Consider the following 24,259-nt stretch of genomic DNA (forward strand, 5'->3'; position numbering starts at 1 on the left):
GGAATTTTTTTTGAGTGAGAAAGAAAATTAGTTTTTTTTTAACACTGAAAGAAAATTAGTTATATATATTATGTTGCAGGTTATAAGGTTATGTATAAAGAATATAATAACTTTAAATTTTGACGACATTTTATATTGCCATTTAAATCTATCAGCTGAATGAAATTTGAATATTTGTCATGAACAAAATATGTATTTGTCTATTTGTTGACGTCTTTAAATAATTAGAAAATCCCACTATATAAAAGGGACTAATTTTGGATGTTATAAAGGATACCACATGGGCGAAATATTCTCAACCATTCATTCTGCCACGTCACGTCGACAGTGGGTCCTCCGTGTTTTATTGTTTTTCGAGTGGGTTTACGGTGTGTTTTGTTTTGTTTTGATTTGGGCTTTCACATGTTATTGGTTGGCCCAATCTCTAAATGGAATGACGTAAGTGATGCGTTGTTTTTACCGATTCCTCTTCTCGCTAGCACATTAATTAGTGAACCCTGTTTCTTAAAAAAGGTTTAACCATGTTAATCGTACATCTTTCATGGGAATAACCTCAATCATGAGGCGTTTAGGTGAGAGGAAACGACGAGATAGCGATTTCTTTAGGTTACACCGTGATTGGAAAACCCTAGCTTAGATCCTCTAGACTCAATCCAAGCCTAAAGGTTCGTCTCTTCACCTTCTCCTTAGATCTGCTTCATAATCATCTTTCTCGATTCGCCGATGCTTTGAATGGTTGACACTAGGCAGATTTTTGTAGATTTTCGATTCGTTGCACCGTTTCTCAATACCAATTGAGATTCGTGTTCTAATATTGCTGAAATCGATTACGAGGTCTCTTATCAAAGGTTGTGCAGAACCCAAGAAAGTTTAGATCACTGACAGTGACCTAGGGGATTCGTTTGAGATGTCAAGCTTTCACGTGGGAGGAAAGGTAGTGGACAAGGTCGACTTGTGTAGGAAGAAACACTGGGCGTGGCCTTTGGATGTTTGGCCGTTTGCTATCCTCTATGCTACGTGGTTGGCTACAATCGTGCCTAACGTAGATTTCATCGATGCTATGATCGGTTTTGGTGATCTTCTTGCTTCTCACATCTTAGTCTTGCTTTTCTCTATGTGGTCTGTGGATTTCAAGTGTTTTATCCAGTTTAGCAAGGTAAATCATCACTCTTATGCCTGCTATTTGTTTACTTGAGTTAAAGGCTTATGATGGCCATGTGTTTGTGTATTGATTCACAGGTTAACAGTATCATCCAGGCAGATGCGTTTAAAGTCACCCTAGCCAAGTTTTCTGGTTCTAAAAAAGTTGTGCCTCTTCATTTTCGTAGCCAAGTAAGCTCATTTGAGATTTTAGATTCAGTTGTTAGGCTGCCACTAAAATAGTCTCGGTGACTGGTTTGGATTGTAAACTAGATTTAGACTACTTTAATGACTGAATATATGTAAAGTTCAGTGTTTACCTCCAACGAATGAACACACAGTCTCTGCAAAAATTAATAATGAATATATACCGTATACTATTTGAATCCTCTTTATCCTAGAATGCTTGAGGTTATTTCAGTACTCTTACTTATGATGTTTTATCAGTTAAGCCCTTTGATGTTTGCAGATGACTGGTTCGTCATCCTCAGAAGACATGGAATAAATTTTTTTTGACTTCAGAAAGCAGCGTTTTATGTACTCAAAAGAGTTAGGAGCCTTTTCCAAGCTTCCTTACCCCACAAAGAAAACATTTGGTCATTATCTAAAATATACTGGCCATGGTACATAAGATAAAGTTGCAACAGCCACTGAGAAGTGGGGAAGGAACGTGTAAGACAACTTATCACTTTTATATACATGTTTTTATTATAAGTTCATTTTATGGTCGACAATTGATGTTTTTATTGGCAATTCTTTTTTGCATGTCTCTTAATTTCTGCAATCAGTTTGTCTTTTTTTTTTTGTGTCTAACTAACTTTTCTTTTCCAAACATTTCTCTTTCTGAATATATCCAATCCAGAGCATGGTTGTTCTTTTTTCTTAATAAAATGTTGGATCCGTCAAAGCCGGATCCGGATCCAGATCCAGATATTTTAATTTTTTAGTCCGGATATCTAGATCCGTAAGTTTTATTAATAACTATTTCAAAAATAATAATATCTATATATAAAAATTAATTTTATTTAATATATTTCATTTTTAATAGTATATATAAATTTTATGTAAATTATGTAATATTATACATAAAAAAATTTAAAAAAATTATATATTTTTTATTTTTAAATTATTGTTAATATTTTATATATATTAATATTATTTTTTATTTATTTTAAGGATCCAGATCTTTATCTGGTGGATCCATAATTTAACTATCCTTATCCGGATTCGGGGTTCTCGGATATCCGGATGTCGGATATCCTTCTAAAAATTGTAATATCCGGCGGATATCTGATCCGTCCTAGGCAGATTCAAAATTGAAAATCTGTTTTGTAATTACACAATGTGTTAAATGGAAAAATATTAAAATTTCATATTTTATTTTCAAATCAAACAAAAACATAAAAAACAAAAACATAAAAAATAAATAATCAGAAAACAGGTTAAATAGATATGTAAACATTTACAAAATTTAATAAAATATTAAAATAAAACAATTAACATATTAAGTCAAAAAATCAAAATCAAAATTTTAAATAAAAATATATAATCCGCGCGTAGCGCGGAAACGGACCTAGTTTCTTTAATTTCTTTTGATTAGAAGCTTTATTCGTATGAACATTTGATATTATCAGCTGCTGCATTATCTCTCATTAATCCTTTAAATTTTTCCATATTTAGAAATATTCATTACAAAAAATACCACTTTTTGGTAATCTTGTTTTCTTGTTTTTTCTTTAAATTCGTTTTGTGTGTTAATCATGGCGAGGGACGTCGATATCATGCCTTAATTAGCCCCCATATTGGTCTATATGGTTGTAAGTTGCATCTATTTTCTCTTCAATGTAGGTAGGTTCGAAGAGAGAATACTTTAATAATTCAAGGCAAGCTAAAGTATCTGCTTAACCATGCGATCTCAAGTTAAAATCCCTGTTAATTTTCAGAACCACACTTGGTACGTAAATTCGTCTAAACTCTTTGATTTTTAATTGGATATCACAAACTGTCATCACTGGATTACCATCACCTCGTTGAGTCAACTTTGATGAAGTGAAAAAAAAAACTTTGATGAAGTGAAGAAGTTCATAATATATATATACAGTCTGCATGTATATGGTTTCGTATATGCGATTTGTTGACACTTGCCCAACTTAAAGCTTGTGATTGAAAAAAGAAGAAGGTGGGTGCTCACATTGATTTCACTTTTAAGCCTAATATGTGAAATCTTAGGACTCTTAATATGTCATTGTTGTTGTCCTTCGTCTAATTTTCTCTCATCTATATGTACAATTTTACAGACATACATTAATTTGCCGACGAAATCTACCGCAGACTATTTTTATACTTTAATATAAGGTGAAAATTCAGACTTTTTGTATTAATTTATATGTGCATCTCCAATTATTACACTGGACTCATACCTTAAAAAGTTTCATTAGTTAAGATTATATATTAAAAGAATCATTTAGTGGGGAATTAATAGAAACTTGGCCAGGGAAAAATACAAAACCACTATGATCACAAAGCATTATTAAAAAAGGGAAAAAAATTGTAAAACATCATTTAAAATCTTTGGTTTAAAACAGCAGTTAATATAATATATGAGTATGATTTTATCTCTTTGGTTGTAGGGAGTTTAAAAACGCATATTGTCATAATATATAGTCTTCCAACTTAAAGTATGAGTTGAAAATATGTATATGTTCGGAACAAAATGTTTTGGAAATCTAGTTCCGTTGGTTTAATGAATATAACAACTTTAATTGGATACGAGGTTTTTTCTTCCCGAAGACTTTATTATATCCAAATAAAGTCGTTAATTATACTGAAAATAACATATCCGAGAAATATGTTAAGGTTCTATGAATATACAATGAAGCCTTCTTTGGTTTGGACTTGTAGTGCTTTTGATGACTCTGTCGTGTAGCCTCTTCATCCTTCTACAGTCTATATGTATCTCTAGGCTGGACTCTTCACCACATACCACTCCAATACCCGTCTACGTACGTCAAATTGATACCAGCATGTATGTAAGAAGAGTAAAGAGTTGGAAACAATAGTTATTTGCAAGAGGACTGTTGACAGCTAATACTAAGTAGTTGGGAGAAAGCAAAAAATGTAGGTGATCACATTGATTACACTTTGTATAGCTTGAAATTATAAATCGGACTCTCATGTGATCTTGTTGTTGTACTCGGTTGAATTCTTTCTCTCGCTCATACGTACATACAAACATAAATTATGTCGACAGAAACGGAGATCGTGAGTGTTCTTCAGTACCTTGACAACAAATCCATATTGGTCATTGGAGCTGCTGGGTTCTTAGCAAATAGTACTCTCTCTCTCCATTTTCTCTGTCTCTCTATACATTCATATACATATACATATGTATAAATCCTTTTCTCTTAGCAAATTGCTGCTTGGTTGTGTTGGTTTGCTAAGATTTGGCCACCCAAGATTAGCAAAGCAGAAAAAGTTGTAGATAAAAAATTTTTTTTGGATAAAAAAAAGTTGGTAGATAATTAATACTCGGACATTATCATATGATGTTAGACACGAACCTTATAACATATTATAAGTTTTCAAATATAGACTGCAGCATGCATGCGTGACTTAGACAATGAAGTTCACGCATTGTAAATACTCGTAGGCTTTTACCGATCACCATTTAAGATATCGTAAATATTTAATCAGTAATCAGTAAGTAATTTGTGGGATGATGTCCAAACAAGACTGCGTATATCTCCGTATTCAGTACAAGATGCGTCTTATATTCAGTAACAGACAAGTACTTTTCTAGCTAGACTATCTTCAAACTCGCTCTTAAATTTGTTAATCTAAAATAAGGTTATTTAAATTCAAATGCAGTTTTCGTGGAGAAGATATTAAGGGTGGCACCTAACGTGAAGAAACTCTATCTTCTTCTAAGAGCATCAACTGACAAATCTGCTACCCAGAGGTTTAAAGACGAGGTTTGTCCCTTCATACTAGGTTTGAAATGTCTGAGTTGCTATAGGTTTATTGTTTATTAAAAAAAACTATTTAACCACTCGATCAAGTTTTACAATTACAAAAGATCTTAACAATTAGGTAAGTTTGTACCCCCCCCCCCCCCCCCCCCCCCCCCCCCCCAAAGAAAAAAAAAGGAACTTATTTGGTTTTTAAACTTTTTATTAACTACATACATAATTTTTTTTATAATTTCTCTAACAAAACTAAACCCTAACCGTAACCCATATATAGTAAAAAAACAAAACCCTAACCCATTTGTCAAGAAAATAAAATATAAGATGTGATTGGTGGTAGGTGTAGATGATGTCCACTACCCCATTTATTTATACAACCCCAAATTAACATCAATCAAACGTTACTAAAAATTTTAAATCCACAGCTTTTAAATTAACTTATTGTACAAGTGCTTTCTACAATCAAATATCTAGAGCTTATTTTTTTTTCGAGCTTTCCACGATAAATAAATATCTAAAACCTATGAACTACTTTTCATTTTTGAGCATAATTTTTTGAGCTTTCCACAATAAATAATTAAATACATATTAATTTAATTAAGTTACATTCAAAAAGTATTTAATTTTATAAACAATGCAACCACATATATAAACTTATATAATTACTTTATAAAAAATAAAACCCATGTGTACTACTAATATATTTCTTAAAAGATTATTATAACTATCATTTGAAAATATATTTTATTTCTTCAATAAAATAATATGAATTACTATAATATAAATTTTAATTTGTATCTTTTAAAATCTTTGCTAATATATGTATACTATATTAATATACAATTAAATATATTATTTTGTATTTAAATTAATCAAAATTCTACACTCAAATTCTACAGCAATAAAATTTACAGCCATAGCAAAAATCTACAAAAAAAAAAAATCTACAACAATTTCTTTAAACCTAAAGTTGTTACTAGTCAGGCCCATAGATAATCATTAACTTAACAAAATTTAATAGTTATTTTTAAATAGTTATACGCAATTTTCAACTGAATGTTTTCATAAATAGCTTTTAATCTATTATTATATAAATTCTATAGTTTAAGTTTGAATAACAAATGAACTAGTATATATGTATATATATTATTTAAATACAGAAATTCATCTAAGATTAATAAAGCTAACACAATATAATTATTAAGAAGGTACTCTTTATATAAATAAATTATTTTAACTACCTATTACACATATATTATACTCGTATAAAAAAAATTATAATATTTTTCTTAAAAGCGCGTATGGACCGCCATCAATTGATGCTGATATAGCTTTTGAGGTGTTGAAAATCATTGCAGATTTTGGGGAAGGACTTGTACAGGGTACTGAAGGAGAAGTATGGTCCAAATCTAAATCAACTTAAATCTGAGAAAGTTACTGTTGTCAATGGGGACGTTTCCCTTGAGGATCTGGGTCTTCAAGACACTGACTTGGAACATGAGATGATCCACCAAGTTGATGCCATTGTTAATTTAGCTGCAACTACTAAATTTGATGAAAGGTACTGATTTTGATATCTTTTTTTGTTTGGTCGGCTAACTATATCTAACTACTGAGTTATTCAACCACCATATACACTTATACAGTACCAAACAAAATGTAAAGACTGGTTTTAGATCGGTAATACAACCCCTCAGCAATAGATTTTTGATTTCTTGTAAACTAAATATGTTATCAGTCCATTTAAAACCAACAACATATTAGCGCGACATCAACTATATATAGACCGTTTTTCAAAAAAAAAAAAACTATATATAGACTGATGATTTTTTTTAAAACGTGTATAGACCAATGAAAACAAGTTGCAACAGTAAAAAGTATATATAGACTATGGCATGTGTTCAGACAAGTCAGTAATTATAATTGATATATTTAGAGTACTAAAGGAATGTTATATCAACCGCAGATACGATATAGCACTTGGTATCAACACACTGGGTGTCCTCAATGTCTTGAATTTCGCCAAGAGATGTGCAAAGATTAATATCTTTGTTCAAGTATCAACAGGTATATACAAAAACAAAACTCTGGTGTCAGTGACTGTGAAATAAATTGTGTTTATTAGGTAGCAAATGATAGTATATTTTACGTACAAGGGTTTCTTCCATGTCACCTAATCTTTCAAGTGAACATAAGGTTCTAATAGCAACCATAATGGTGGTCTGTAATATAAGGTTTCTAAATAATTAAGATGATAAAATTATTGAAATCTCTTAAAATCTAAGAAACTTTCTCAATAGTTTCTTATTTACTATTGCGTTTGCTCTAATCTGTCCATTTTCCTGATCCGTATCTTAAGGAAAAGGACCCTAATTATATACGCTTACAATCTTTTATATTCTACTACCAATTCTTCAAAAGCGGATGCTTTAGAAGAGTATCAAACGATTAAGACATTTTGAGTTTATAGCAAGAAATAAAAGTGGTCACGTGGAAGATTAAATGGGATGGAACATTATATGGAAACAGAACAATAATGTAACATAGCTTAGATTATCACGATATTGACATGTAACTAATAACTACCAAGTACGTACCAAAAAAACTAATAATAACTACCCAGTACGAACCCCACAGTAGATATAAATATAATATGGTTTCTTCTTTCCTTCTTTTTTTTTTTTTGAGCAACACTCTTTCCTTCTTTAATAGAAGATCTACCAACATAAAACAGATAACTAATTAAACAACTCTCATATATATATTTGGAACACTAACAAATCTCATATATATTGCCAATTTATTGACTTTTTTTGTGCATATTGCCAATTTATTGACATTGATCACTGTTTACAAAGTAATCTGGTTTTACTGGATAATTTTTTATTTTTTTTAACTGATAAATTGAGAACATGGTGCGTGTTTTACTGGATAATTAAAACCACCAACTAACAACATTTATAATATAGCTTACGTGTGCGGGGAAAAATCTGGTTTGATAATGGAAACACCATACCGTATGGGTGAGACGTTGAATGGAACCACCGGCCTAGACATCAACCATGAGAAGAAATTGGTCGAGGAGAAACTTGACCAGCTCCGTGTCACTGAAGCCTCTCCTGAAACCATCACTCAAACCATGAAAGATATGGGACTCACCAGGTTCTATTCCCAAATATGTGTTGCAATAAAATGCCAATTGGTGTTAATCTTTGAAATGATTAATGACTAGTCTAAATAATATGATAGGGCAAGAACGTATGGATGGCCAAACACTTACGTTTTCACAAAAGCAATGGGAGAGATGATTGTAGGGGCAAAAAGGGGAAATTTACCACTTGTGTTGATTCGTCCGACAATTATTACTAGCACTATCAAAGAACCATTCCCTGGCTGGACCGAAGGCATCAGGTTAGAACACAGAGTTTCATTACAACATATTAAAAATATATATACGTTGTTTTGTATTTTTTTTGTACATGTTCTTAATCAAATTACAGTTGCAACTAGTAAAGCAACTTTAAAAGCTGAAAATATATCTTAAAACATTTAGATTTATATTCATAATAAATAGGACAAGTATATTAAAGCTTTTGTAAATAATTAAATGATTGTGATATTAGGCTACTTATGATTGTACCACTCTTTAATGTACAGGACCATTGATAGTCTAGGTGTCGGATATGGTAAAGGCAGACTCACATGCTTCCTTGGTGATCTTAATGCTGTTTCCGATGTGGTACGTACTTTCGTTCACATTCATCTTGTTCTACACTGTGCATTAACATTTCCTCGGATAGCATATACATATAAATTATTATCAACACAGTACAATACCACTATCTCAATAATCCATAAAAATGAATCAAATGTGCTCAAGGATTTCTCACACGTACATATGCTTTATTCTTTTTAACTAGCGTTCTACATCTTCTCTTCACATTAATTTTTAACTCTAGGATGAAAAATAAAAAAGAGCTTAAAAAATAGCATTACTTATCATCATTTAATGTTTTTATAAATTTATGAATCAGATGCCAGCAGATATGGTAGTAAATTCGATGTTAGTGTCGATGGCTGTTCAAGCTGGAAAACAGAAAGAAACTATTTATCATGTGGGTTCCTCGCTAAGAAATCCCTTGAAGAATAAGAAACTTCCTGAGATAGCATACCATTGTTTTACTACCAGACCATGGACTAACAAAGAAGGGAAGCTGGTTCGTGTAAGGAATATCGAGATTCTAAGCTCTATGGCTAGTTTCCACAGATACATGGCCATACATTACTTGATCCCACTAAAGGTACTAATTTTTTTAGATTTTGAATAAGCGAAAACTGGGTTCCTAATCACGTATATATGTTTCTTTTTGGTTTACTACAGGGACTTGCATTATTAAACATTGTATTATGCAAGCTTTTGGACAAAAGTTTGAAGGATTTTCATAGGAAGATAAACTTTGCATTCCGGCTCGTTGAACTTTACCAGCCCTACCTCTTTTTCAATGGAGTGTAAGTAACTTAATTATCAGTTTCTCTCTATGTTATTTGTTCTCTAATCTAATGTGGTTTGGGATCTAAAACAAATGTTGCGCAGATTTGATGATACAAACACGGAAAAGCTGCAAGGAATTGTGTTGAAGACAGAAGCCGAAACCGAGATGTTCTATTTTGATCCAACAGTTATCAATTGGGACGACTATTTTGTGGATATACATGTTCCTGGACTGGTTAAGTACGTTTTCTAATGATGTCATTTGTGTAACCTTTGTTTTATCATGTTCCAACGAGTATAAAATGTGTGAAAAATATAGTACTCGTTGATCTGTTTTTATTCGGCTATGTTTTCAAACTTGGGATGTTGCTCTTTTAAAATTTTAATTTCAGCATTTGCATATCTATAATGGAACTATAATTTTTCAATAAAATTTTATATGACGTCTTATGTTCTCTATATGAGTTAATAGTATCCATTATCCAATATTGAAAATAAGCACTCCTTCCATTTTATAATAATAATAATCTGAAAGGCGAATAACCTCTTTGACATGATGTTCTTCGCAACTTCATCATTGACAAAACACCTACCAGCAGGCATGTACCATTAGCCAACGATCAAGTAGCCAGCATGATGGTATATATATAAATGTTTTAGCAGGCATGTATTTTTTTACTATCATACATAATTCATAAGGCAATTTTTTCAAATAGTTTTTTTTTTTTAAGTTTTTGTCACAAAAAACATACAAGAAAGAAAATGACTAAAATAATCCTGAAATCTTTAATTTTAATTTTAATTTTTAAAATTTTGAAATTTTATTCCTAAAAAACTTACCCATTAACTCTAAATCTTAGATTAGCTAACTCTAAGATAACAATATACTTTTACCTTTTAATAAAACTTGTTTTGATCATTTTTTTTATTGATGATTATTTTTGTGAAAATAAACTAAAAATAACTATTTTTAAGAATTTTTTTTTAATTTTTCATATGCATATATATTGAATAATACCGTTGTTATTAGTTTCACATCTAGGTGATATATGTTTTAATGATATACAGTACGAATATATATATTATAAACAAAAATAATTTTTTAAACGAAAATATATTATTATTTTGCATAATCAATAATTCAATAATAGACCGTGGAGTTCAATTATTCTTACAAAACAGAGAAACAAAAGCTGAGCGGTCTGGTCTGATGCGCAGCGTAACTTAACGTAACGAACGATGCCATCTTCCGCACCAATCTCATCGCCGTCTTCTCTCGCTCTCCTCTCAACCAAAACTCGATCTCCACTCTCCTTCTTCCTCCTCACTCCCCCCAAACCCCTAATCTTCTCCTCCACAACCAGAACCCCCGATCTTCCTTCTTCCCTTTTCGCTTCCCGGCGACCTCGCGATTTCATCAACGTTTAGATTCGATTCTTGTCTTCGTCTACTTTGTATATATGCATACACGATCTGAAACTGGTTCTGGGTTTTGAAACAGGGGAGGGATGAGTTCGTCGACGGTGCGCGGAGCTGGAACCGGAAGATCAGACCGGAGTACGGGTTCGACGACGAGGATTACGAAGACGAGCACGAGGAGGAGGAAGAAGAAGATAGAAGCTTGGATCTTTTACTTAGGTTCGTGGAGAATGTCTTCAGAAAGGTTTCAAAGAGAGCGAGGAGAGCCGTTAGAACAATCTTGCCTGTTTCCATCTCCACGAAGCTCGTAAAGTCTCGACCTTTCGAATTTAAATTGATGATTCTTTGTTGAGGATTTAATCAAAGGGACAACCTTTGTGCTGTTTTGTTCAATGTAGGTGGGTTTCTCAGTGAATGGTGTACTTATACTTGCGTTTTTGTGGATCTTGAAGGCCTTTCTCGAGGTGATGTACTCTAAAGATCCATGCTTTAGTCTTGTTGGAAGTTAACTAGGAGTGGATTGTTTTGTTGCCTTACAATTGATTGATGTATCTTCGTTATCGGTGTTGTTGAACACATGAGCTAATGTGCATATTCATCAGTGTTATATTACTTGACATAAGCAAAACGTTGAAAGCTTTTTTTTTTAATGTTGGATTGGCTTTTTTTTTTATTAATGTAATTTCTCATGGTTAAATGCAGGTAGCTTGCACACTTGGGACTATTGTATTTACGAGCATTCTACTTATACGGGGGCTTTGGGCTGGTGTAGCATACGTACAAGAAAGCCGCAACAACAGGATCAACGAACTCGCTGATGACCCTCGTGCTTGGAACGGGGTGCAACCAGCTTCTTGATTATAATTCGCTTTATGCTTCAGCAGAATCTCAAGTTTCTAGACTTTCGAGAGCCAAGATGGGCTAAGGTTCTCCGAAGGCAATAAAATCACAGCTGAGTTCTGAATCAGAAAGCAGTTACAGTGGATGGATGTTCATTTGCTATATGTGGTGATTTAGTAATTAAAAGAACAAAATGTAATATTTGTAGCATTTTACTAAGTCAGCTATGGAAGCTTGGCATGTAGCATTTCTTGGTTTTCTAAATAAATAAACGAATATATAGATCTCACCATTTACCTAAGTTTACTTTCAAGTTTTGTACATAATCAGATTTTGAATGGTTTTGTATAATATATAGTTTTGGGGTCAAATTTTTGTATAATACCTAAACAAGACTTTTAACTTCAATCAGTCGTAGGTTTAGTCACACTTGTTTGATTGATTTCTTTTCTCAAGTCTGGAAGAATGATTCAACAAAGAGAGTGCAGTCCTTGCTTTACTCCACTCGATCGACACCAAGTCAAAGCTCGCTGTAGCAAACAGTCCTCGATCGTCTGGTTTGTCCAACAGCATTCAGAACATTGGAAGGTGCTCTCCAATACTTAACTTCCACCTGTCCAGACATTTCATATGCAGCTCCCTGATCTATGAGAAAGCATATTTCAATACTTAGCAAACCCCTACCACTACAGTTTGCTGACATCTTCATGAATTACGCTCTAGCCTGAGTGTGCCTTAACCTCCCACTCTCCCACTACAAAAAGGGTGTAGATTGTATTCATATACGACAATCTCTAAGACTTTGTATATATTGTCTTTTTTGTTCTGTGGTTGTATACTAGGGCTCTGGTTGTATAGTTAAGATACAATTTGTTTATATGTACTATTTAGTCCTATAAATAATACATACGGCTCATGGAGTTTTCATAAGCCTATATGTTCTATGGGCGGTTATGTTCATTTTGTATAAATTAATGAAACAGGGTATGCATATAATTATATATACAACTACTTTTTCGCTTTGACTTAAACAATTTAGTTCATGTAAAAAACAATTTAGTTCAGATTCGGCTTGATTTATATGCCAGCTCCCAAGACTACAAATCTTTGCCTTCTATTGGATTTTTTGTTAGCTTTATATTATATATTTTAATCGTCACATGCTAGAGCATAATTCATGGGAATGACATCAAACTGTGAAAAGAAGAGTCAAGAGTTGTATATATATTATACTATTGGATTGGATTTGCTGTTAGCTTTATAGAATACATTTTAATCGTGTTATACGCCTAACTAGTCGGTTCTAATTAAGCTTTATAAAACTCACTATCTTTTTTTTTGTTAAAAAACTCACTATCTTAATAAGTACTTTTGGGTTTACCTTGAATATAACCCATTTTTCAGGAAGGATTTTTGAGCGAGAGACCTCGTAAGGGAGAAATGATAGAGATAATCTATAGAACGTTTTGTTATTAACTTATTATTAAAGAGTTTTGACAATAGAGAGATGTGAAGTTTATAAAGTTGATGTTAAAAGCGGAGGATATGTTATCTAGTGCACTTACAGATTACAATACATAGAGGCAGATATATTATTTTCACCTAAAACAAAAACCAACTAAACATCCACAAAAGGCTAAAAGTCGACAATAATGCCAAAAGATTAGTGGATGTATGAAATTCCACTAAGATGCATTTTGAAGTTTTGATGTTCTTATGTACCTTTTATTCCCACTTAGTGGTACACATATATACAATAGACAGAGACAACACAACACAATGCATATTATCAATAAATATCTTATTAATTTGTATACTTATACGTACCAGGTGGTGTATTTATCTTCTACCTCCAAAATAAATACATGATATTAAAAAAATATACACGCATGGGATTTAATTATATATGTCGGGCAGCATCGTCAACTTAGTATGGATCTCAAAACTGAGCTCTCAGAAACAATTTAAAACAAGAAGATACACACGATGTATAGTGGTTCAACTTGAGAGTTATATTTTAACATTGCGGTGGACTTCACTAAGACCAACTCCGTTAGGTGAACAATACTCATCTAGCGAATAAGCATAGATGCATGTTTTCCATGTGACGTTGTCCTTTATACTTCTACGGGGAAGTTCTAATTGACGTATATGTACAAATATTCGATTCACCAAAAATAGAGAACTAGACTCTTGTATGGAAGTCAACTGTCAGATGTAGGATAAAAGCATATGCATTACTTTGTAAGTAACGATCAATCTCATATTTTTTTTTTGATCGAACAATCTCATATAAATTTGACGGCACATCATATCCTCGCAAAACATGAACAGATCTCTATCTCCGACAAGAGAGATAAGTCAACTCCGTATATGATTCTATACAATTAGTTAGTCGTCAGCACCTGATAAGTCACGTCAATATGTATATCTATCTATAACATCAAGTATCGTATTCTATCTGCACCATATGCAAATGAATTCTAGAATCACATGTTTTACAGAAATAAATATTTTAATAAGTATTGTGGATGATACTAATTAATTACACTATAAATTTTCTAAACGTGAAAAGGGCTTACTACTAATGAGGTAATGATTATGTGATTTAATATTGGGTTAATCTATCTAAACTTAAAGGAAGATTCTAAGAGAAACAAGAGAGACTCTTCAGCCTAACTAAGAGAAGAGCATATTCGCTCGCATATTGCTTATTGTTACATATTCTTGTAAAGTAATTTACATTTATCCCATGATTTAATTATTATATATGTCAACATATCATATAAGTTGGAAATCAATAGACTTAACCTTTTTTATTTATCATTTTTAATTAGATGTGATTCTAAGACCTGATCCACCAGAAAAGACATTCAAGTTATCTGTTAAGACATTTTACAACATTTGTTTTTCCATTTCATAAGATACTAATTGTGCTTATCCTAACTTTTGTGTGCCAATAAACAAATGGACACACATCAAAATCCTTTTTAATGATTTCAGTTGTGGGCACGTATTATTATAATCAAATATGCATGCGGGTGCGAACTAAGTAGACTAACAACACATAATTAAACAAACAAGCTTTTTCTTTAAACAAACAAACTTGTCCAAATGTTTTCAGCGTTTTCTAAAATCAAAGAAGAAGGCTCGTCAAATCAAGGACCGTGGAACCTATGGGGGAGAGCATTATTAAGTGTAAGATACATAATATAAAAATATTTAAAATAGAGATATATAAATAAATATTAGATAAAAATGAGACAACTAATTATTATCTAAAGCAAAACAAATATGACAGTGTGGCACTTGCCACATCCCCATTCCACTTGCGTCCGCCCCTGGTAAAGCCCTAGCTAATGGCCTTCAACTCTAGACGTCTAGCCTGCTCAAGGAGCCATCGCAGTCCATGTGGAACTCATGGCAACTCTTTTTCACTAAGAAAACCAGCCGTATAAATATAAATAGAAACAACTAATTATCTACCCATTTAATAAAAGGGCCACAGGTTATCCGTTCTCAAATTATGTGGCTAACGAATTTGCGACAAACTAACGCAAAAGATATAAAATAGAATTACTCAACAGCCAGCAGAAATCAAACACGGACACTCAACATCTTCTCCAGAAGTTTTATATATTGTTGTAATTAATGTAGAAAATTAATTAATAAATTTCATGTGCTAACCGTATATATCTTCCATGTCATAGTGATCTATATCCATTATCACATACTATATAGGTTTTCACATATTTTGTGACTACCTAATCATTTAGCCAGACGTTACAAATTTGTGATTGAGTTTGTTAGTCGCCAAAAAACAGTAGGCCAGTTCATATTATCAAAAAAAGCAAAAAGAGAAAACGATATGATTTGTCACTTTAACACATGCTAGCAAAATACTTTTGGAACATATAATATGCATTTGATGTAGAGACTACGTGGAACTCATTGACAAAAAAAAAATTAGGTGGAATTCAAAAAAGGTTATAAAAAATAGAATAATACGTGGAAAAGTATTGTTGATTTTTGAAAACCTCTGACAGCGTCAGTGTATTCTATAATAAATGGAAAATAAATTATAATCACATTTTTTCTGCAATTCTTTCGATCTCTCTGTTCTGCTATAAATATTTGATTCCGAGTCCAATCTCCACCTCAACATCATTCTCACAAATCTCATTTCTCTCGAAGTTGTGACCTTTACGGTAATATAGCTTCGGACTTATCTCTCTAGCTCCCCTCCTTCCCCTCCTCTCTGGTCGTTTCGTTTAGGGAAGTGCCAATTCTTACCGTTTGTGTCTAAGCGGAGATAGAATCTTAAGAGGGATCTTATAAAGGATCTACCCTTCTTCTTACCCATCTCTCTATCTATTATTAATGTTTGGGACTCTCGCTTCCGGAGATATCGAAACCGCCAGATTGAGGCGTAATTTGGGGGTAACACGCAATTTAGGGTTTTCCTGCGGTGGATTTGAGGACCTGGGTATGAGATTGGAAGGCGACAACATGAAGCTACAAGGAGAAGGTGACGAAGAAGAAGATGAAGAAACGGCGTCGTTTGAGATTCAGCAGCATCCGTTTCAGCAGACGCAGAAGCTTGTTGTTGGGTATGCTCTCACTTCCAAGAAGAAGAAGAGTTTCTTGCAGCCCAAGCTTGAACTCATGGCTAGGTAATGAACACACACAACACAAATGTTGTTTCCTTTTTTCCTGAGACGACTGTTCTTATGTTTGGTGTATAAAACAGAACCGACAGTTTCTTTTCAAAATTTCAAAAGGATGGACTTTGACATTTTCGGATTTTCCCCTAGATTTGGTTACTATTGTTTTGGTTGGCTTTGCCTAATTCTATTGTGGAGGCCACTAGCTTATTGTCTTGTCATTAGCCCATGTGTTTTGTCCTTTGCTTAGACTCACACTTAGTATGCTTGTGGTATCAGGAACCTTTGTTACTATTGGAATATTCCTTGAATATATCCTTCTGGATTAGTCTCTGTTGAAGTTTTGACATTTAAAAAATAATATACTTGAGATGTTTTGCCTTTTCTATGGCTTGGAAATCTTCTTCACCCACATGGGTGATTTAGTTAATACAATGACTTGGTTCAACTTATAATATCATGTTTTAGAATCTCTCAAACAAGGATTTTTAATAGTTGAGGGAGAAATATTTTCTTAATGTCTTCAGTTTGACGTCTGGTCTAATATTTTTGCTTCTTTCTAATCAACCACATAGCTTTCATCCCTTTTTATTTTGTCAGCAAAGTTTTTGAACAAAGCGCTAACAGTACTACTTTTGTGTCTGTTTTAGGAGAAAAGGCATTTGCTTTGTCGCCATCGATTTGAACCGTCCACTTTCTGAACAAGGACCATTTGATGTTGTTTTGCATAAGGTTGGTGAAAAACTATAGGAATGCTTTTAACTGAGCCTTTTATTTATCAGCATTTCTGCTGGAAATCTAATGGGTTATATGATTATGTACTTGCAGTTACTGGGAAAAGAGTGGCAAGAGGTTATTGAGGTTAGGAGAATTGTCTGCCTTTTGGTTTGAGAGCACTTAAATTATTATTAACCTTTCATGTGAAGCTGGAACAATACATTTTGAGTCTAGTGTCTGCAAACACAAGATCTTATTCGACAATCTCTCATGTTTACCTGACTTTGTTTTGTAGGATTATCAGCAGACACACCCGGAAGTGACTGTGCTTGATCCTCCAAGTTCAATCCAGCGTATATATAACCGACAATCGATGCTTCAGGGCATGGCGGATTTGAAGCTGTCTGATTGCAGCGGTAATGATTCTCATTTGTTCTTTTGACACTCAAATCAAGAACTTTCTTAAATTTTCTCTGTAAGTAATCTTTGCTTTGGTAAAATCCTTGTAGGCAGCATGTTTGTTCCAAAGCAAATGGTTGTCTTGAAAGATTCAGCATCTAGTGCCGATAAAGTTGTGGAAGCTGGTCTTAAATTTCCACTAGGTACAACAACTTAACACACCTTTTGCCACTAAATGTTCTTATATTTATATGATGATGATTACAAGCAAAGGATATGAATGGATCAAACTTACTTATTCGCCTTTTGTCCCAGTTGCGAAGCCTCTCTGGATCGATGGAACTGCAAAGTCACACCAGTTGTTCTTAGCTTATGACAGGCGCTCGCTTGCAGAACTTGATCCGCCTTTAGTCTTGCAAGAGTTTGTTAATCATGGTACTATTTGGTTTTAAGTTATACCTTAACATAATGTTGAATGCATCTTGATTCATTATTTTGCTGCGTGAAGGTGGAGTTATGTTCAAGGTTTTTGTGGTTGGTGATATCATAAAAGTTGTGAGACGGTTCTCTCTGCCAAATATAAGTAACTGCGACAAAGCCAAAGTTGAAGGCGCCTTCAAATTCCCGAGGGTTTCATCTTCTGCTGCTTCAGCGGATAACGCAGACTTGGACCCTAGTGTTGCTGAGCTGCCTCCAAAGTCTTTCCTTGAGGCCCTTGTGAAAGAGCTACGAACCTTATTGGTATAATAAACTTACTTCCTTCCTCACCTTCATCTCCTGCAAGTATGTTTTTAATTGGTTGCTGCTTTGTTTTGATAGGGACTTCGGCTTTTCAACATAGACATGATCAGAGAACATGGGAGCAAGAACGTGTTTTATGTTATTGACGTCAATTACTTTCCTGGCAAGTTTTGTTGTTTGTATTCTGAAGCTTTTGTGTAGTTTGAATATTATGAGCTTATGAGTCTTTGAAAATCTATTTGCAGGTTATGGAAAGATGCCAGATTACGAGCAAGTGTTTGTAGATTTCTTCCAAAACCTGGCGCAGGCCAGACATAAGAAGAGACATTGTAAATGAAGAAAGCTTGGAGGAGAGGTATCAGACTGATGTTGGTGGTGGTGATAAGAATAATATGACTAATTATGGATTTGTATAGAATTAGCTCTCCCTTTTTGGAAGGCTCTATCAGATAACAAGTTTTTGATTAGTGTTTCTGAAGTTTTTTTTTTTTATAATTTTATAGACAAGTTGCATTGTAGCACTCATTTCAATCAAAATCCTCAGTTTCGGTTTAGTTATATAAACCAAACCAAACCAATTTATCACCTGATTATAGAATTAGCTCTTACCGATAACAAGTTTTTGATTAGTGATCCTGAAGTTTTTTTTTACTCTCTGTATCATTTCAAGTGATGTTTAAAGTTTTTGCATAAAAATTAAGAAAATACAAAATTTATATCATTTATCTTGGTTATATAATTAGTCTTAAATTTTATCTAGAAGAATAACAAGATTAAAAAAAATTATTCACTACTAAAATTGATACTTGAGGGAGTATAATTTTAGAGGAGTTTCATTATACTCAAATCCAATCAAAATCCTCAATTTCGGTTTAGCTAAACCAAACAAAACCGATTTAGTTGGTTTGATCAATTGATTTTTTCAACTCTTCCTGTTCGTCTCTGAAAGGCTCAAACCTTTGCCTACCATCTCATCGGCTCAAAGATGTCTCTCTTACTCCGAACTTTACCTCTCCGACACGCTTCATTTTCTCTTTTCCTCTCCGCCACGGCCATATCCGCCTCAAACGCCGCCGTTTCATTCCTCCTACCCAAACCGAGAAGCCTACCTCAAAGAACCTTCTGCAATTCAGCTGCCGCGGCTGCCTCCGCTGACGCCGTTGTAGTGAAGTCGAATCCTTCTCCTCCCTCTGTTCTCAAATGGGTTTCGCGCACTGGGCGTTGCGGTGAGCTATCAGTGGAAGATGTTGGTAAAAGAGTCCACCTTTGCGGATGGGTCGCCCTTCACCGAGTCCATGGAGGTCTCACTTTCCTTAATCTTCGAGATCATACCGGCATTGTCCAGGTCTTCTCAACTTTAGTGTTAGGACAACGATAGATTAGTGTTTAGAACTTGATTCTTAATTTGATTAGTTAATGGTTTTAACTTGTTCTTTGGTCCGAAATGATTAAACTTGATTTGAACCTGTTCAACTTATTCACCTAGTTTGTGTAATGCAAGTATGGATGTTTGAGGAGTTTTATGCTAAGTTGATGTTTGAAAGTTTTGTAATTTTTAGGTTAGGACGCTTCCGGATGAGTTTCCTGAGGCTCATGGCTTGGTCAATGACATGAGGCTTGAGTACGTTGTTTCTGTGGAAGGCACTGTTCGTACTAGGCCTAATGAGTCCGTCAACAAGAAGATGAAAACTGGATCCCTTGAGGTATTGCTTTCTCTTCTCGTTCAGCTTAACACGCATGTGTTTATGCGTGTGGTGTGTTGGTTGCATTAGGTAGTTGCAGAGCATGTTGAAATATTGAATCCTGTGAGGTCAAAGCTTCCTTTCCTAGTTACTACTTCTGACGAGACAAAAGACTCAATTAAAGAAGACATTCGCTTAAGGTGATATATTAGCTTGTCTTTCATTGTTGGTTTTATGTATTGAGTCTCTAAGTGCTTACTGATGGTATTGGCTTTTGTTTTTTCTGATGTTAGATTCCGATGTCTTGATCTACGCCGTCAGCAAATGAAGAATAATATTCTTCTTCGCCATAACGTGGTGAAGCTGATCAGGAGGTATCTAGAAGACATGCATGGGTTTATTGAGGTATAGGCTCAGCAAAGTTTCCTTTGTGTATTTAAAGTTTTTGGATCTTAACCATTTTTAAAAAAAAAATTTGGTTTGTTGTTTGTGTTAGATTGAAACTCCGATACTCTCTAGATCTACTCCAGAAGGCGCACGAGATTATCTGGTTCCCTCAAGAATTCAGGTGAACTTACTTCTTTTCATCTTTTAATTTATTTCCCTTCAGAGAGTATAAGCTTTCATCATAGCTTATAGATCTGATTATATCAAATGTCTCTTTCGAAGTCAGGAACATTCTATGCTTTGCCACAAAGTCCGCAGCTCTTCAAACAAATGTTAATGGTCTCTGGTTTTGACAAATATTATCAGATAGCAAGGTATGTATATGATCTTCGCCTCTTAAGCTTGGTTTAGAATAAGACTCTCTGGCATTAGGGGCTCATTATACTTCATTTACCACCAAAAAATAGGACTGTTCATGCAAATGAGTTCTCTCTCTTGCCTTCTGTTTTGGTTGATCAGATGTTTTAGAGATGAAGATCTAAGAGCTGATAGGCAACCTGAATTCACTCAGCTTGATATGGAAATGGCTTTCATGCCTATGGAGGACATGCTGAAGCTCAATGAAGATCTTATCCGTAAGGTTAGGGTTTATCTTGTGTGACAGTGATGCAAGAATGTTGTCTAGAAATATGTGTACAAACTTGTTACTTCCTGATGTGTTGTATGTTCTGTGATCCTGTTCATCATTTCTATGTGGATCTCTTTACTTTGATATTAGTTTGATGTGCATTTCTTTATAGTTTGATCTTCTTGTGCAGGTCTTTTCAGAGATTAAAGGTATCCAGCTACCTAATCCATTTCCAAGATTGACGTATGCTGATGCAATGGATCGATATGGTTCAGATAGACCAGATACAAGATTTGATCTTGAGTTGAAAGATGTAATATTATCTGCATCTTGCTTATTTCGTTAATGTTACAAATACAGAAGCTTTGAAGTATATTTTAAAGTGTGAATTCTGAAACCGCAGGTGTCAAATGTTTTCACAGAATCGTCCTTCAGAGTTTTCACGGAGGCCATTGAAAGTGGTGGAATCATTAAGGTGTTATGTGTGCCATTGGGTGCTCAAAAGTATTCAAACTCGGCTCTAAAAAAAGGAGATGTTTACAATGAAGCAATGAAATCTGGAGCCAAGGGTCTGCCTTTCTTGAAGGTGTTGGATAATGGTAAGTAGATATATCATGCCTATTTTTTTTCTCTGTCATACTTTGTACATTCAGCTCTGATGAGGTTTTAAACTTATGACGCAGGCGATCTCGAGGGAGTTGCAGCATTAGTGTCTAGTTTAGACTCGGAGAGTAAAACAAACTTTGTGAGACAATGTGGAGCAAAGCCTGGTGATCTTATTTTATTCGGAGTGGGTCCTGCTACTTCTGTTAACAAAACCCTAGACAGGCTAAGACTCTTTGTAGCCCATGACATGGATTTGGTCGACCATGTAAGTTTCTCAACTAGCCAGTCACTTCTTTTTTTTCCTCTTGATGACAGTAAATCAGATTAATTCCATTTCTTGTTTATTATATAGTCCAAACACTCCATTCTATGGGTAACAGACTTCCCAATGTTTGAGTGGAATGAACCAGAGCAGAGGCTTGAGGCGTTACATCATCCATTCACAGCTCCAAGGCCTGAAGATATGGATGACTTACCTTCTGCACGAGCTCTTGCCTATGACATGGTCTATAATGGCGTCGAGGTACATAAACAGCTTAGCCATTTTCTTGAACAATGTTTGGTAGATCTTTTGATATACTGTCTCGATGTATGCTAGATTGGTGGAGGAAGTTTAAGGATATATAAGCGGGATGTCCAAGAAAAGGTTTTGGAGATCATTGGCATCTCAGCTGAAGAGGTGAGAATCACTTTGTTTGATTATTACAGAAAAGCCTTTTCTCATGCTGTTTTCTACAAACAGGCTGAAGCAAAGTTTGGCTATCTTCTGGAGGCTCTTGACATGGGTGCTCCTCCTCATGGTATGTCAATAACTTGATGATTATGATGATGCTGAACAAGATTGTTCAAGCATGGTTGATGAGCATTTGGTGTATTGTTGCAGGTGGAATTGCTTATGGATTAGATAGGATGGTAATGATGCTGGCAGGTGCGAGTTCCATAAGGGATGTAATAGCTTTCCCAAAGACAACCACTGCGCAATGTGCACTAACCAGAACTCCCTCGGAAGTCGATCCAAAGCAGCTCCAAGATCTCTCCATCCGCACCAACTAATAGCGATCTCATCACAAGCATCATTTATGTCTTTAATGCTCTGAGAAGAGGAGTAAGTAGAGATGTGGTAGTGGTATATCTCTTGTTAAAGCTCTTTGTCCACATCTTCAAGGTGGTTATTGATTTTACAGAAATTTGTATGAATATCACTTTTTGAAACGATATTTGCAGAAGTGATTTGCAAAATTCCCACTTGAATAAGTGATTATAGAAAACAAAATATTTATTTTTACCCACAGTAGCATTTTTAAGTTGCTAATTCTTTATGTTCCGTAAGAGATGTGAATCTTGGTCACATGATAATGTCTTCCGAGTTTCTACAGCTTCAGACATAATATATATAGCAAATGTGTATAATGAAAAGAAAAATATGTAAAAAAACGAATTTAATTAGTTTGCAAACGTAAGACAAGAATCTGGATCAATTTGTTTTACTAAAAAAAAAATCTTTATCAAATTAAAAATTATCGTCTATATATCCAAATTATGTTTTATATTTGATTGAATTAGGTATGATGGTTGACTGTCGTCAATTGTGGCTATTTATAACCGGTATAGATGATTAATTCAAATCTTAGTCTTAACTCAAATTGGAATCAATAAACTTAACAAGTCCAGTTTGATTTTCAAAACATTGTTTGCAACATCCAATTATTTTGCTTTCTGATCTCGATGTCTGGTGATGGAGGATTTCGCCAACACGTGGAGTCTCTGAGATCATATGGCATGGTGGTCACATTCATTAAGCCGGCTTCACTTACCAGCTATGCCATGTCAGTCTGACACAGTCTTTAGGAGATTATTAATTTTAGTGGTCACGAATGATAAAAGTTTCAAGAATACAATGAAATATTTACGTTATCATGGTTATAAGGTGCACACTAGTACAACTATATATTATTGACAAACAAACAAAATTCATTCATCATGTACAACCGATGCAATGTGACTACATCAATCAAAATAAAATAAACATATTAGAAACTCCAAGTTTCAGTTTTAATATGTTTATATGTTACTATGTACAATAACAAATTAAGAAACCTAAAACAATAACTATTGTAATATTTCCATTCTTTTTAATAGTTACTAGATCGCAAGATTTGTTTTTTTTCCTAGAAAACCATATTCAAAAGTAATACAAAGACATTAACTTTTATTTTATAGAATTATGTTATCTAATTAAATGAATAATTGGAACAAACATTATATTGTTTATGATATGGAGATGCTTTGTTGATTATGGAATGAAGTAAACAATTAATAATTGTAAAAAAAAATAGTTTAACAAATTATAAGGTAGTAAGCAAATTAATTGAGTGTTTTAAACAATGTTTTGAAAATTAAACCGGAGTTGTTAGTCAGAAAAAACCAGATTTGAATTAGTTTACTGATCCAAGTTGAGCTAAGACTAAGATTTGAATTAAACCATCTTTACCGCTTAAAAATGGTCACAACTGACGACGTTCAACCATAAAACCTAGTTCAATCAAATACAAATCATAATTTGATTAATTTGGATATAT

General features: G+C 33.8%; 5 protein-coding genes across 11 annotated transcripts; all 5 read left to right on the top strand.

The window, feature by feature from the left end:
- The first annotated feature begins 354 nt into the window (after window positions 1-354).
- Window positions 355-3,510, top strand: LOC106361470 (probable manganese-transporting ATPase PDR2). Of its 6 annotated transcripts, XR_007339473.1 has the most exons (5): window positions 360-665; window positions 858-1,156; window positions 1,240-1,332; window positions 1,610-1,812; window positions 2,993-3,510. XR_007339473.1 is itself a non-coding variant. In XM_048779482.1 (4 exons), exons 2-4 carry the CDS (start codon window positions 908-910, stop codon window positions 1,643-1,645), a joined length of 378 nt encoding a protein of 125 aa, XP_048635439.1. In that variant the 5' UTR covers window positions 360-665; window positions 849-907; the 3' UTR covers window positions 1,646-1,874. The 6 variants fall into 6 exon arrangements, 4 of the variants coding, with proteins under 4 accessions (XP_013656703.1, XP_013656773.1, XP_048635439.1 ...); XR_002654568.2 differs by having other exon boundaries at window positions 359-1,156; window positions 2,989-3,510; XM_048779482.1 differs by lacking the exon at window positions 2,993-3,510 and having other exon boundaries at window positions 849-1,156; window positions 1,610-1,874.
- Window positions 3,511-4,232: 722 nt separating this feature from the next.
- On the top strand, window positions 4,233-10,045 carry LOC106361224 (fatty acyl-CoA reductase 3). Its single transcript, XM_013800980.3, has 10 exons — window positions 4,233-4,471; window positions 5,008-5,111; window positions 6,464-6,666; window positions 7,072-7,172; window positions 8,075-8,267; window positions 8,355-8,516; window positions 8,763-8,844; window positions 9,140-9,406; window positions 9,487-9,614; window positions 9,700-10,045. The coding sequence occupies exons 1-10, from the start codon at window positions 4,381-4,383 to the stop codon at window positions 9,848-9,850; spliced, it is 1,482 nt and encodes a 493-aa protein (XP_013656434.2). The 5' UTR covers window positions 4,233-4,380; the 3' UTR covers window positions 9,851-10,045.
- A 701-nt stretch (window positions 10,046-10,746) lies between these two features.
- On the top strand, window positions 10,747-12,145 carry LOC106361322 (protein SHORT HYPOCOTYL IN WHITE LIGHT 1). Its single transcript, XM_013801087.3, has 4 exons — window positions 10,747-11,019; window positions 11,099-11,323; window positions 11,415-11,480; window positions 11,719-12,145. The coding sequence occupies exons 1-4, from the start codon at window positions 10,837-10,839 to the stop codon at window positions 11,872-11,874; spliced, it is 630 nt and encodes a 209-aa protein (XP_013656541.2). The 5' UTR covers window positions 10,747-10,836; the 3' UTR covers window positions 11,875-12,145.
- Window positions 12,146-15,973: 3,828 nt separating this feature from the next.
- Window positions 15,974-18,931, top strand: LOC106361132 (inositol-tetrakisphosphate 1-kinase 2). The gene is made up of 9 exons (XM_013800870.3): window positions 15,974-16,529; window positions 17,171-17,252; window positions 17,349-17,381; window positions 17,533-17,653; window positions 17,747-17,839; window positions 17,952-18,071; window positions 18,145-18,377; window positions 18,456-18,540; window positions 18,623-18,931. Exons 1-9 carry the CDS (start codon window positions 16,237-16,239, stop codon window positions 18,712-18,714), a joined length of 1,152 nt encoding a protein of 383 aa, XP_013656324.1. The 5' UTR covers window positions 15,974-16,236; the 3' UTR covers window positions 18,715-18,931.
- Window positions 18,932-19,305: 374 nt separating this feature from the next.
- LOC106354453 (aspartate--tRNA ligase, chloroplastic/mitochondrial) lies at window positions 19,306-22,971 on the top strand. 2 transcript variants are annotated; one of them, XM_048779495.1, is made up of 14 exons: window positions 19,307-19,722; window positions 19,937-20,080; window positions 20,150-20,259; window positions 20,353-20,464; window positions 20,556-20,627; window positions 20,729-20,820; window positions 20,966-21,086; window positions 21,265-21,387; window positions 21,478-21,673; window positions 21,758-21,945; window positions 22,033-22,203; window positions 22,279-22,359; window positions 22,423-22,480; window positions 22,564-22,971. In XM_048779495.1, the coding sequence occupies exons 1-14, from the start codon at window positions 19,363-19,365 to the stop codon at window positions 22,731-22,733; spliced, it is 1,998 nt and encodes a 665-aa protein (XP_048635452.1). In that variant the 5' UTR covers window positions 19,307-19,362; the 3' UTR covers window positions 22,734-22,971. The 2 variants fall into 2 exon arrangements, with proteins under 2 accessions (XP_048635448.1, XP_048635452.1); XM_048779491.1 differs by having other exon boundaries at window positions 19,306-19,722; window positions 22,279-22,480.
- Window positions 22,972-24,259: the final 1,288 nt, after the last annotated feature.

This window comes from Brassica napus, chromosome A1 (assembly GCF_020379485.1).
Source record: "Brassica napus cultivar Da-Ae chromosome A1, Da-Ae, whole genome shotgun sequence".
In the NCBI taxonomy this organism is placed as follows: Eukaryota; Viridiplantae; Streptophyta; class Magnoliopsida; order Brassicales; family Brassicaceae; genus Brassica; species Brassica napus.